This window comes from Geotrypetes seraphini, chromosome 7, assembly GCF_902459505.1.
Source record: "Geotrypetes seraphini chromosome 7, aGeoSer1.1, whole genome shotgun sequence".
NCBI classification, from domain to species: Eukaryota; Metazoa; Chordata; class Amphibia; order Gymnophiona; family Dermophiidae; genus Geotrypetes; species Geotrypetes seraphini.
In genome coordinates this window covers 68,161,188-68,173,821 of record NC_047090.1, presented here as the reverse complement: position 1 = coordinate 68,173,821, position 12,634 = coordinate 68,161,188, and the positions used below count along the sequence as shown (strand labels likewise).

General features: G+C 41.7%; 1 protein-coding gene and 1 long non-coding RNA gene across 3 annotated transcripts in view; one reads left to right on the top strand and one right to left on the bottom strand.

The window, feature by feature from the left end:
* RYR3 (ryanodine receptor 3) overlaps positions 1–12,634 on the bottom strand; it is a 693,107-nt gene that overhangs the window by 460,857 nt on the left and 219,616 nt on the right. For both annotated transcript variants that reach the window (XM_033952387.1, XM_033952388.1), the window contains exons 27-29: positions 9,780–9,954; positions 6,612–6,820; positions 4,300–4,454 (exon numbers count right to left, since the gene is read on the bottom strand). In XM_033952387.1, the coding sequence (XP_033808278.1) occupies positions 4,300–4,454; positions 6,612–6,820; positions 9,780–9,954 (539 nt within the window). The remainder of the gene's footprint in view (positions 1–4,299; positions 4,455–6,611; positions 6,821–9,779; positions 9,955–12,634) is intronic.
* Positions 7,659–10,316, top strand: LOC117363880. The gene is made up of 2 exons (XR_004540147.1): positions 7,659–7,981; positions 9,877–10,316. It is a non-coding gene; the product is annotated as an uncharacterized LOC117363880 (long non-coding RNA).

Sequence of the window (12,634 nt, the reverse complement as noted above, 5' to 3'; positions counted from 1 at the left end):
GGTAAGAAGACTGTTGCCTGTAGGGGTGAGCAGGTGGAGTCTTCTTTTTAGGTTTGATCAGAGTGTCCCACCTGGTCTCGTGTGCTGAGAGCTTCTGGGTGGTCGAGTCCAGGGATTCTCCGAAGAGTTCATCACCCAGACAAGGTGCGTTAGCCAGGCGGTCCTGGTGGTTAATGTCTAGGTCAGAGACTCTCAGCCATGCCAAACGGCGCATAGCCACCGCCATGGCAGATGCGCGGGAGGTCAGCTCAAACGAGTCGTAGATGGAGCAAACCATGAATTTCCTGAGGTGGAGGAGGCTGGAAATTTGTTGCTAGAAGAGAGGGACCTTACGTTCAGGAAGATATTTCTGTAAGGAGGAGAGCTGTTGCACCAGATGCTTCATATAGAAGGAGAAGTGGAAGGTGTAGTTGTTGGCTCTATTGGCTAGCATGGCATTTTGGAAAAGGTGCTTACCAAATTTATCCATAGTTTTTCCCTCTCTGCCAGGAGGGGTGGAGGCATATACACTGGAACCCTGAGATTTTTTCAAAGTAGATTCCACCAGGAGGGATTCATGGGGCAATTGAGGTTTGTCAAACCCTGGGATTGGAATAACTCGGTACAAGCTATCCAATTTGCGAGGGGCCCCGGGAACAGTGAGGGGAGTCTCCCAGTTTTTATAGAAAGTTTCCCGTAAGATGTCGTGGACGGGCAACTTCAGAAATTCCTTGGGAGGTTGCTCAAAGTCTAGGGCATCGAGGAAAGCCTGAGACTTTTTAGAGTCGGACTCTAAGGGGATGGAAAGAGCTGCTGCCATCTCCCTAAGGAATTTAGAAAAAGAGGATTATTCTGGTTTTGAAGCGGTATCGGTCATGGAGGGTTCGTCGTCGGTTGACGAAGCGTCCTCTTCGGTACCGTGCGGGGAGTCTTCCCACAAGTCTGGGTCTCTAACGTCAGGGTGTGCACGTTTGGACATCGGTGTGGAAGGCTCGGCATGGCGGGTCTTTGAGAGAGATTTGCCTGAGCGCACTGAGGCGGTACAGGGAGAGGAAGACCGATGTCGTTCCTGGGACCGGGAAGGGTCGGCAGCAGTACGGGTATGCACTGTAGGTGTTTCAGCCAAGAGCACCGGCATGGAGGTATTAATCGGTACCGAGGGGGTCGACACTGATGGGACAGTGCGAGGCTCAGACCGGTCCCGTACCGGAAGGTGCGGTGCCAGCAACGCCGGCAACAGTTGTTGGAGTTGTTGCTGGAGCTGCTCCTGTAACTGGTTTTGGAGTATGGCCGCGATGCGGTCATCCAGGGGGGGGGCACCGGTACCGCTTTTTTCTTCTTCGGTACCATAAGTGCCGCTCTACGCTCCGGCGATGAGGAGGCCGATGATGAGGCACTCACCGATATCGGAGCGGAGCGTTTGCGGGGTCGGTGCGGTGCCGGGAGGGCCGGTGTCGCAACCGTGGCAGGAGGGCGCTCAAGGGAAGTGGAAGGCTTCTTAGCCGGCTTACCTGGGCCCAACGACCCCGAAGAAGGGTCTGGTGGTGTCGACGTCGTGGGTGCCAACTTTTGTGGTGCCGTCGACGTCGTAGCAGATTCCATGGCAGATCCGGTACCGAATAAAAGATTTTGCTGGATCTGCCTGTTTTTTAATGTGCGCTTTTTAAGCGTAGCACAGCGGGTGCAAGTGTCAGCCCGATGCTCTGGACCCAGGCACTGCAGGCACCAATTGTGCAGGTCGGTGAGAGAGATCGGGCGTGCACACCGCTGGCACTTCTTAAAGCCCGGTTGAGGAGGCATGAAGGGAAACACGGCCTCCGCAAAATCGAATCCGGAGGCCTGTATGGTGGCAACAGGCCCCGCTGGGGCCGGCCTGAAAAAATAAAGAAAACTGGACGAGTTTTTTTTTTTTTTAAAGTAAAAATAGGAAATCCGAAAGGAAAAATTAGAAAAAAAATGAAAAATTACGCGAGCGGGAAGGCAGAAACTAGCTTTTCAACAGCTGTTGAAAGCACATGCGTCTTCTTCGCTCCACGGAAACGAAGAAACTGGGGATCACGCTCTCCTCCGTCGAGCGGGAAGGCACCCGCGCATGCGCGGTGCGGCCAACTAGAACTTTCTAGTTAAAAGTGTCCGTACCGGGGCTCCGTCGGTGATGTCACCCATACGTTAAGAATATGCTGCCTGCTTGTCCTGGGATAAATTATATTACTTAGGTCTCCCCTTTTTAAGAATAAAGAGTACTTCCTGATATTGCTCTTAAATCTTTATAATGCCAGTGCATATTAGGAATGTGCATTTGTCTGAAACAACATAGGAAATGTTGACGTTTCCTATGTTTCATGTTAGTATTGAAACAAAATGACCCCCCCCCCAAAAAAAAAAAAAAGAAAACAAAAAAAAAAAAACCCCAAAACACTTTTCTGGTTTTTTGTGTGTCATTAATAGTGCACACTTTTTTAAAAAAGTGCAATGTACACTCTTGAAAATATATGCATTATTCATGAAGAACCATATTCTATATATGGCACCTAAAAACAAAGCCCAAAACAAAGGAAAACCTGCAGATGTGATGTACAAGGTATTAAAACGTCTCTTTATTATGAAAGATTTAATGTAGCATTCAAAAATAAGTGAAAGTAAATAAAAATATAAAATTTATGGCTCTCAGGTGTGAATACACAGGACCCGACACCGTCCATGTTTCAGAAACCACTCTTTCCTCAGGGGTTCAAAATATGCATAAGCAAAGAGCCAAAGAATCTGCCAAAACAAATGAAGCCTAAAAGGCACATGAATTCTCTAATCCAGCAGCAGCAGAAAGTGCTTGAGGGCAGCAAAATCAATGAAATTACTGACCCATGTCAGGTCCTGTGTATTTACACCTTAGAACCATAATCAGAAGCCCAGTTCATAAATTGTTTTGTGAGCTTTTTGGTTAAATGAAATTCAGGAATAGGTGTGTTGAATATGTTGCTCTGTGTGACTCATATCAGTTCACATTATCACTATTCTGAGCTTTTAAATAATTTTCTGATTAATCATAATTAATTTCAATCATTTTTTTTACCAATTTTTCCATTAATTTGTTATTAGTTATTTATTCAATTTGTCAATAAGATTTCTAATTAATTTCTTATGAATTAGTCAATAGTATGTTAGAACTTAGGCTTTTTTATAATAAATGTGATATTGAAACATAGTATCCAATTTGCATAATTAGATGCTAAGGAGGACATTCATTCAGTTGTGCTAGGATTGACACTTTTTAAATAATGATCAAGTTTTGTTTCTTTCAGTTTTTGGCGCACGCATAGAAGGAGGCATAGCCCCTGATGAAACCGAGTGTGAAACGGTAGGGCAGCCGTCGGGCCTAAAAGATAAGTGCCTTCCTTTCTTTGGCACCTTAAGCACTTTATTACATTACATTAGTGATTTCTATTCCGCCATTACCTTGCGGTTCAAGGCGGATTACATTCAAACTAAAAACAAGAATTACATTCAGAATTTGAAAGAATAGAATAAGCGATGATATAAAATTTTTAAAGTAATAAAAAAAATAATTAAAAAAAGTTGGGTAAAGAGTTACCAACTGGAAGTAGAAGTCTTTAGGAGATAAGAATGGGGTGAAATTATGTGGTTTTAGATATTTATTGCTATTAAATCAAATTTACAAAATGAATTTAGAGCACATGTCACTTTATCAAGACCAATGATGAACTCTATCACCCCAGTAAAGACACGAAAGATTTCTTAAGCAGTGTCTTGGGATTTGAGGTCTGGTGATTTAATCAAACTTGATGTCAATTTGTTCTCTTGCTTTTGCTAGGTTTGAACAGGAACAAAAAACTACCCCTAATCTGCCCACTTTTTTGTCAGCAGTCACAGATAATGTACAGCAGCATTGCCCGGTTTAGTGCCACTGAATATCAGCAGTTGGGCAGCGCAGAGTGATTTTCTGCCTTTTTAAATCACTTTGAAAATTGGCCAGATAGATTGTAAAATACTAAAAACTATGGACTCCTTTTACTAAAGTGCGCTAGCGTTTTTAGCGCACGCAGGAAATTACCGCACGCTATACCGTGCGCTACACTTCTAGAACTAACACCAGCTCAATGCTGGCGTTAAGGTCTAGCACGTGCAGCATAGCACGCTATTGTACCCATTAAAGCCCTAACGCGACTTAGTAAAAGGAGCCCTATGTATGCACTTGATATACTGTCAAGGATATTTACATGGACATTTACATTTATAGTGCTGGTGTAAATGTGTGCAGCTTCTAGTCACACTAGTATTTTGTAAAGACAAATAGGCGTCTACCTTTTTGGGATATCCCAGGTAAATGCAGAGTGGAACTCTACGGGCATGCTGAGGCGAGAATAGATCATATCCACGTTACTCTTCTGCGTACCAAACGTTTTGTGAATTACTTTCAGGCAGGGCGGCCTATCTATGGTTCCGTCAATTCTGATTACCTAAAAAAAAAATTATGTTTTAGCAATACTGGTTATAGTAGTCTCTGACGATTTATTATTCAGAACCAGAAGTTGTAGGTTCTTTTTTTTAAAAAAATCATAATATTCAATCAAAAATTTTTACAAATCACTTGACATTCTTACTTAGAATTATTAAAGTATAAAAGAATCCTTCCCCACCCACCCCATCCATTAATAATAAACCAATTAGCAAATATCATATTTCCAAATCCCACCCTACCTATATCTTATATAATAACAAGGTGTTTAATGTGTTTGATCATTAGAATATATAATCAATGGCCCCCAAATCTTTTTAAAATTATGATCATTTCCTTGCTGAATAGTAAGCACTCTCTCCATTTTATAAATATGACAAACTGAATTCCACCACAAGGTATCATTAAGTTTAGTATAATCCTTCCAATTTCCAGTAATATGTTGAATGGCAACCCCCGTCAGTATTAATAAAAGATGCTGGTATTGTAGTTTAGAAGTTGTAGGTTCAATAGTATTTTGCAGCAGTGCCCAAGTCAGAGATGCAGCAGCAGTGACCAGCCCAGAGAAGAACAGACTAAGGAGTTATCTATAGTTCTCAGAACCTTCAGGTTTCATCTTTATTTGATATATGTCACCCCCCAAAATGCAGTTTACAATGAGATTAAAACAGAGGTAGTAAATGCTACGAGAACAAATTGCAACAGTTCATTTCTAAGGCACACAAGGGGAAGAAGCAAGTAGGGTGAGGCAGGGAAACAGAAAGAAGAACAGAAGGAGAAAAACAGGCTGGGTAGTCAGTATCACCAAACTAGTCAAAATTAGATGGGAAAAGCCAGGTTGAAGAAGTGAATTTTTAATGCTTTCTTACATTTCCTGTGGGATGATTATAACGGTAAGTGAAAGGGGAGATGATCCACAGCTGATCAGATTTAATCAAATCTGATTGTGAGAAGGAATAACAAGGAGATGGTGTTGAACAGACTACAGCTTGAGTGAGTGGTGTATAGGATAAGCAGACTGGCCAAATAAGAGGTAAACCTCTGAAGAAGATCCAGTATACTAATCTCAAGATCTTAAAGGAATTCTAGGAAACTATAGCGAATGTGCATTTTTCATTAGGGAGATGTGATCAATTTGACTGTAGTATTTTGAATTGTTTGCCTTCGGGTGTGAGTCTTCAACAATAGAGATAAAAATACAGGCTAATCAATATTCAAAATAAAATTGCACTCGAGGGCTAATCACAGATATTCAGTGTCACATAACTAGCTCTAATCAGCCAGAGAGGGACATTCCAAGGACAAAGTCAGGAAGAAGCTGGCAGCTATGAGATAGTAGTATTTAGTGCCAATTCCCACAAAGCTAAGCAACCAAATAGAATCGCATAAATAGCAGTCTTAACTTAGGTCGCAGGGTGCCAACACTGAATATCAACTGGTATCCACATAGCTTCTGTGTTGCAGTCTGAAGCAACCTTAGTCTTCTCTTTCTCTTGATCCTTTTCCCCAGAAGATCAATAGCCCCTACCTCCCCTTCTGATAACCCCCTGAAGAGTCCACAAGACTGCTACTAGAGATCTCAGTAACCATTTTGAAGCTAGAGCCACAAGAGGCAGGAATGAGTGGGCATCACTACTGCCCATTGGACCCACCAGAGATGTAAAAGGTAGGCCTGGTGGGGGGATTACAAAGGGTGAGGGATTTTTGTTGGGGTTTTTATTTCCATTTGAGGGTGGAAGGGACAAGGGGGAATGGAAATCAAGGGGTCAGAAAGCAGGAGACTATTGATCTTTGCAGAGGTGTTAGAAGGGGTAATGTATTGGAATAAGAAGTTGGGGGGACCTGCTTCCCCTTAAGTGAATCCTGGTCAGTTTTCAGCTAGGGCCTAAATAAGTGTCTTAAGATAGCACATTCTTACTGCCACCAGCTAAAATCTGATTAGGGATATCTATTTCAAAGTTTCAAGGACACAGTTACAGATTGCCTAGAATTATTAATTCAAACCTAGTTCTGGTACTTACAGCCCCTGAGAGATCTCGGAGCTATTCAACCCAGCAACGTTTCTGGCTGTCACTGCATATCTCATTACTATCTCAGAGACATGTAATCCCCGGCACCTTAATACTCTGGTAAGGAGGTTATGAACAATTTATGGTACCTCAACATGAGGATGATTGTTGGGCACATTGACAAAGGTTGGCAGACGTTTGCTGAACCATGTGGCAACATCACGGTTCATGTTGACAGCATAGGGCTCAAAACCCTCCTGAAGGCCACACATTGTATAGTACTTGAACGTACTGGCATCCCTTCCAAGGTTCATGCGACCAATCTGAGACAGTCCCAGAGAGCAGGTAGGAACAAAACCTGAAAGAGATAAGTGAGAATATGATTAGGTGAATTTATCAACAAAATTAGCAGAGGTAAACCAAATACATTCATTACTACTTCTGACTACAGAAGAAATGATGAACAGAAATTCAGTTCTGAACATCCCATGACTATTTCTTATCTTGTCTCATAAATATTAATCTGCATATATCACAGGAAATAGAGGGTGTTCCAGTCCTACTAGTACACATGAAATTTCTTACAATGTCTGCTGAGCTGTCATTGTTCTGTAGATCTCTGCTCTATTCTCAAGAAGCTGGAACACAAACTGATGAGAGCTAGTATAGAAAATAAAAATGGTGCACTTTATGGGATTTCCTTTGAATACTGCTTGCTAATTTCTTGAGTTTTAAAATCTTGTATTTCTATAGTGCTATCCTGCCTTGTCCCTATATTTTCAATGTCGTTTGTTTGTTAGTAAGTTAGTTGAGGGAAGCTTTTTTGTGCGTGAATATCACCTGCTACATTTGAGCATCAAAGTGAATTTTGCCACTTAAATTCTCTCCTAACCATTCCCCACTTACCTCAGTTCTGGCTTTTCCAAATAGGTTTCCAAGCAGGCCTAGATTAGTACCATGTTGAGCTATAGGTAAATAAACACTTCTTCAATACTATTGTGCTGCGCACCCAATTTTCAAAAAAAATCTTCTTAATTGTAAGAGTCATTATATAATACATTTTTTACCAACATCTTTTACCAATATTTGGATGTGTTTATAATGATATCTTTTTATGTTTTATTGTTTAGTGGTGATAAAAATTGTGATACTGTTCCTGAGGAAGCTCTACTGAATTAAAGAGAGCGAAACGGAGATCTTCCGTCGGGCTGGCCGGGTTTACCTATACCTGAGCTAAGTACCATCACAAAATTAATATAAGAAGAGTATTTAAGCAAAATAAGTTGAATGCATAGTATGATACAACCAAAAAATAAAAAAATAAAAAAGATAATAATAGCGAAGTTAGAGAAAATAAAGTCATAAATAACTTTATGGAACGATGATAGTTCACAAGTTAGTTATACGCAGAGACATGTTCTAGTGGCAATATAACTGTGAACACTTGAGATCCATTATCAGTCTCTTAAGGAAGTTGATTGAATGAACAGTTGGACTGGTGACTCTGCAGGAGCTATAGGTAAAAACATCCATTCCTGGGCACCCATTTACCTTTTATGCTCCCTTTACCCTATGGATCTCCATTTATGATCTTTCCCCCCTTATTGTCTCTTTAGATGACCTTTATTGTAGGAAGGTGTGGGATACAAACACTCTGAGGTTGATATACAAAGTGAATTAACTGAGTAGGAGACTCCTACCTGGTTAAATCATTTGTGCCTGGCTATCCACTGATGTTCAGCAGCACTTAACCGGGTAGCTCTGTGAATATCAGCGATTACCACCTTTACATTATCTGTGTAGTTCTGGCTTATCTGGGTACTGGCAATATTCAGTGTTGGCACCTGGATAGATAACTGCACAGATAGGTCACCATAACCATTTAAAAGCTGGAGCCAGATGATCAGGAGCAAGTGGGAATTGCTCCTGCCCTTTTTACCTCAAACCACCAGGGATTATAAAAGTAGGCCCAAGGAGGCATTCAGGAGGTGCAATGGAAAGTCCCTGTTGACATAAATAAATGAGGGGGATTGGAAGGGAGGGGGAATGCTTTTCAGGGGGATAGAACTGAGGGAGACCAAGGCTTTTGGGAGAGGATCAAAATCTGGGGAGGGGGTAATTTTCTACTGGGGGATCAGAATTGGAGGGACAATGCTCATCTCCCAAAAGTTGGCTCACTTGTTTGTAAGACTATTCATTTTTTTAAATGAATAAATTAAACAATTCTGCCTCCAGTACAGATCTTGGGGAGTACCACTAATTACTTCTTTCCATTTAATCTTACTCTTTGTTTCCAAGAATTCTAATAGACTGGTAAAAGGGGAGAGGATCATGAATTTGACATACCACCTTCTTCTGTGGGTACAAAGTGATTTACATATACTAAATTCAGGTTCTTTTTCTGTCCCTAGTGGGCTCACAAAATAAGTTATGTACTTGAGGCTAGAGAATGACACAGTGACAAAATTCATCACCGTTCCCATCCCGATGGATAACCACAGAAAACCATCTCCATGTGATTCTTTAAGGAGAGGGAAGAATCAGAGTATGAATGGGCACAACCATGGCAGGATTAATTCGTCGAGGGCCCCTAGGCACACAAGTACACTGGGCCCCCTGCCCCGCCCCGCCCCACCATGTGCCCAGGCAGAAACAGGAAGCTGTGTCAGTGGGAAGCTTTGGGCAAGCAGCACCGCTTGCTCAATTACAGTTCCCGTTGCCTTTCTTATCCACGTTGCTTGCTTGTCTTACTTTCCATCGATGGGGGGGGGGGGGGGGCTGCATTGCCGATCGGGGTGAGGCCTGCATTGCCAATCGATGCTGGAGGGGCCTATCGCCGTTTGGAAAAAACAATGTTGATGCCCTCCTTCATCAGGCCCCCCTGACCATTTTGGGCCCTAGGCATGTGCCTACTTGGCCTATTGGTTAATCCTGCCCTGGGCACAACCACTGAACCTCAAATCTTGCATTGAGGAATGCTGGTGTAGAAGGACCGAGGTTGAGATAGACACTAAAAAATAACACAGGATTGTTTCCCACAGTTGTCCACAGGGATGGGAACAGTGATGAATTTTGTCACTGTATCATTATCTTCTTGGGGCAATAGAGGGTTGAGTGATTTCCTCAAGATCACAAGGAGCCGCAGCACAATCAAACTCAGTTCACTGCATGATCTATTATGTTACTCTTCCACTTCTGACTTCCTTTAATAAAGCCATGCAGACTCTTCCTAAGTATTAGCATTCACAGTCATCACAAGCACCAGTAGTCAAGTCTCTTATAGAGTTGCATACAATTCAGTTTTAATTTTCACATACCATCCTCTGTCTCGAAGTCAGTAAAAGCCAATTCAGAGCCCTTGTTGGTAATAAGCAATTCTCCATTTAGAGTGAAAATCATCGATTTGTCTTCCAGGTTGATCATACAACCTACCACATCACCTGGCTGCCAGTTCTGCCCAAAGAATGTGCTGCCCGAGTGCCAGCACTGACCCTGGAAGAAGAATACCTCTGTTATGAAAAGACTAGACACTCTCTCTCTCCACATCTGCAAACCTTGTGAGATCTGCTTGAAATTTCTCAGGATTCTACTGAAGAATAAGACATGTTAAAAAGGTTATTTAAGAACTGTCATGCAGAATTTATTTACTATCTCCCCCCTTTTACTATCGCCCGGAGCGCTAAATGCTCCAACGTTCATAAAATTCTAGAGGAGGTAGCTCCATTAAAATTACAAAAAAAAAAAAACAATAGAAAAGATGGGTTCACCCCTTCTGATGAAATCATGAAGCTAAAAAGAGAGCAAATAAAACTTGAAAGGAAGTGGAGGATATTCAGATGAAAATGAAGAAGCAAGAACAACCTGACTTCAAGTCAACAGAATTTATATCAAAAAGGTAAGAAAAGAGAGAATTCCACTCAAAAAAGATCCTTGAAGCTGGAAAATCCACAAAAACTCTGTACCAGGTACTGTATAGTTTGTTGAGGAAAAAAACATTAAGAAATCACCAACAAATGTTCCCTAATCAGTAAAGAATTCAGCAACTTTTTCACAGAGAAAATAATGAAGCTACAGAAAGGCCATGGCCTAAATAGCAATATATTAATAAACAATGAGACAGGGGAAATGGGAGTCACAACGGAAGAGATCAAACCTGTCACAGAGATCCAGGTGAAGAAACTTCTGAGAAGAGTGAAACCGGGCCCACCATCCCTCAATACATGCCCTATATACCCTATAAGAGAGCTTGAAGGCCCAAGACTCTCCTACCTCACAGACCTTATCAATGAATCATTATATTCTGGACATATTCCACTTAAACGGAAACTCTGTTATCAGGCCCATCCTGAAGAGTAAAGAAAAAGACCTAGAAGATCCCTCCAACTACAGACCGGTAGCCAACCAACCGTTGATATCTAAACTAATAGACAAACTAGCCTGTCAAAAAATATCTGACTTCCTAGAAAACTCATTCAAGGTAGACCAGGCCCATTCAGGGTTCAGAAGACACCTGAGCACAGAAACCATGCTAGTAGCAGTACAGGATTTGGTCCTCAAACAACATGCAAAAGGAGAAGTCGCACTGGTGGGTTTCCTGGACCTCTCAGCAGCCTTTGGCCTAGTCCGACACATGTTGCTAAAATCAAAATGCATAGAATTGGGCCTCAAAGGAGGTGCTCTTTCAACAGTCACCTATTTAGATATTTTAGCTGTATTTGGCAGGATGTTGTGAATGATTTCTGAGTAGTGTTTTGCTTTTTGGGGAAGATTACTTCATTTCCTCTTCTCTCTTGCCCCTTTATTCTCTCTCTCTCTCTCTCTTTTCAGGGGGGAGTGGTTCGGGGGGGGGGGGGGTTGGGGGAGACAATATGGTTCTATAATTGATATTGAAGAATTCTTTGTATTGCATGTGTATGGTTGTATATATTACTGTATTGTCTAAATGGCAAGAGAATGGAACCCATGTGTAGAGAATTTTCACCCAAAATGAAACTTAAATGACTTTTGCTCTTCATAAATAACAAAGGGAGGGGAGAGTCAGTGCAGGGGACTATATCCTAAATGGAGTGGCAGTTACAACCCTAAACAAAGGCATGGAAGATTATCCTGAATGAAGCGACAGTTATAACCCTGACTATTGGGCAGACTGAATTGACCACACTGGTCTTATTTTGCCATCATTTTCTATTTTACTCACATTACTTAAGACAGGGGTGTCCAATGTCAGTCCTCGAGGGCCGCAATCCAGTCGGGTTTTCAGGATTTCCCCAATGAATATGCATGAGATCTATTTGCATGCACTGCTTTCATTGTATGCTAATAGATCTCATGCATATTCATTGGGGAAATCCTGAAAACCCGACTGGATTGCGGCCCTCGAGGACCGACATTGGACACCCCTGACTTAAGACAAAGTGTCATGGGAGATATAGCTCAGAAGGCTGCATTTCTAATGATTTCATAGCCTTGTGTCTGTATTAAGCATCATGAATAGTGAAGGGCTCACAATTACAAAATAAGAGTTAAAGTGGAATTTGAATTTGTGTTCCTTGGTTTAAAGTCCACTGCACAAACCACTAGGCTACTCCTCAGCCTTGCTTCCTGTTTTGCTAAGAATGCCCATAACAATTGAAGCTGTCATACAGCCTAGTACCCCTTTTTAGCTTCACTTTCAGTAAAGAGCGAGAAGGTACAGCAATCACTGGGGAATGAAGGAGGTATCATGCTTTATTCCCTGGAATGGTCTCAATCAGAGTACTTTTTGTACCCTGGATGTGACTGAAACAAGTCTAACTTATGACATCCTTCTTTTTAGGCTTGGACAATTCTTCCCATTCAGTAATTACTGTTGGACATCCTGATTTTGAGTCCTCTGAATTCCAGCCCAAAACACACTGTCTTGCTATTTGGACATACTGCAGTGTTGTACATCCCTTTCTGCCTTTGCAAAATTGAGATCTGGGCATTTCAAGCACATGGAATCCATGTAGGCATTTGAGACATTCCTATGTTTTGAAAATAAGCTTTATAACTTCTCACCAGACTTCAAGATATCTGGCCAAAAACTATTATTTACTGGCAATGAAGTTTTAAACCAAAGGACTTATGTAGTTAGCACCCAATGCTTTTCTTTTTGTAGTTGCACCCAATGCTTATGTAGTTAGCACCCAAT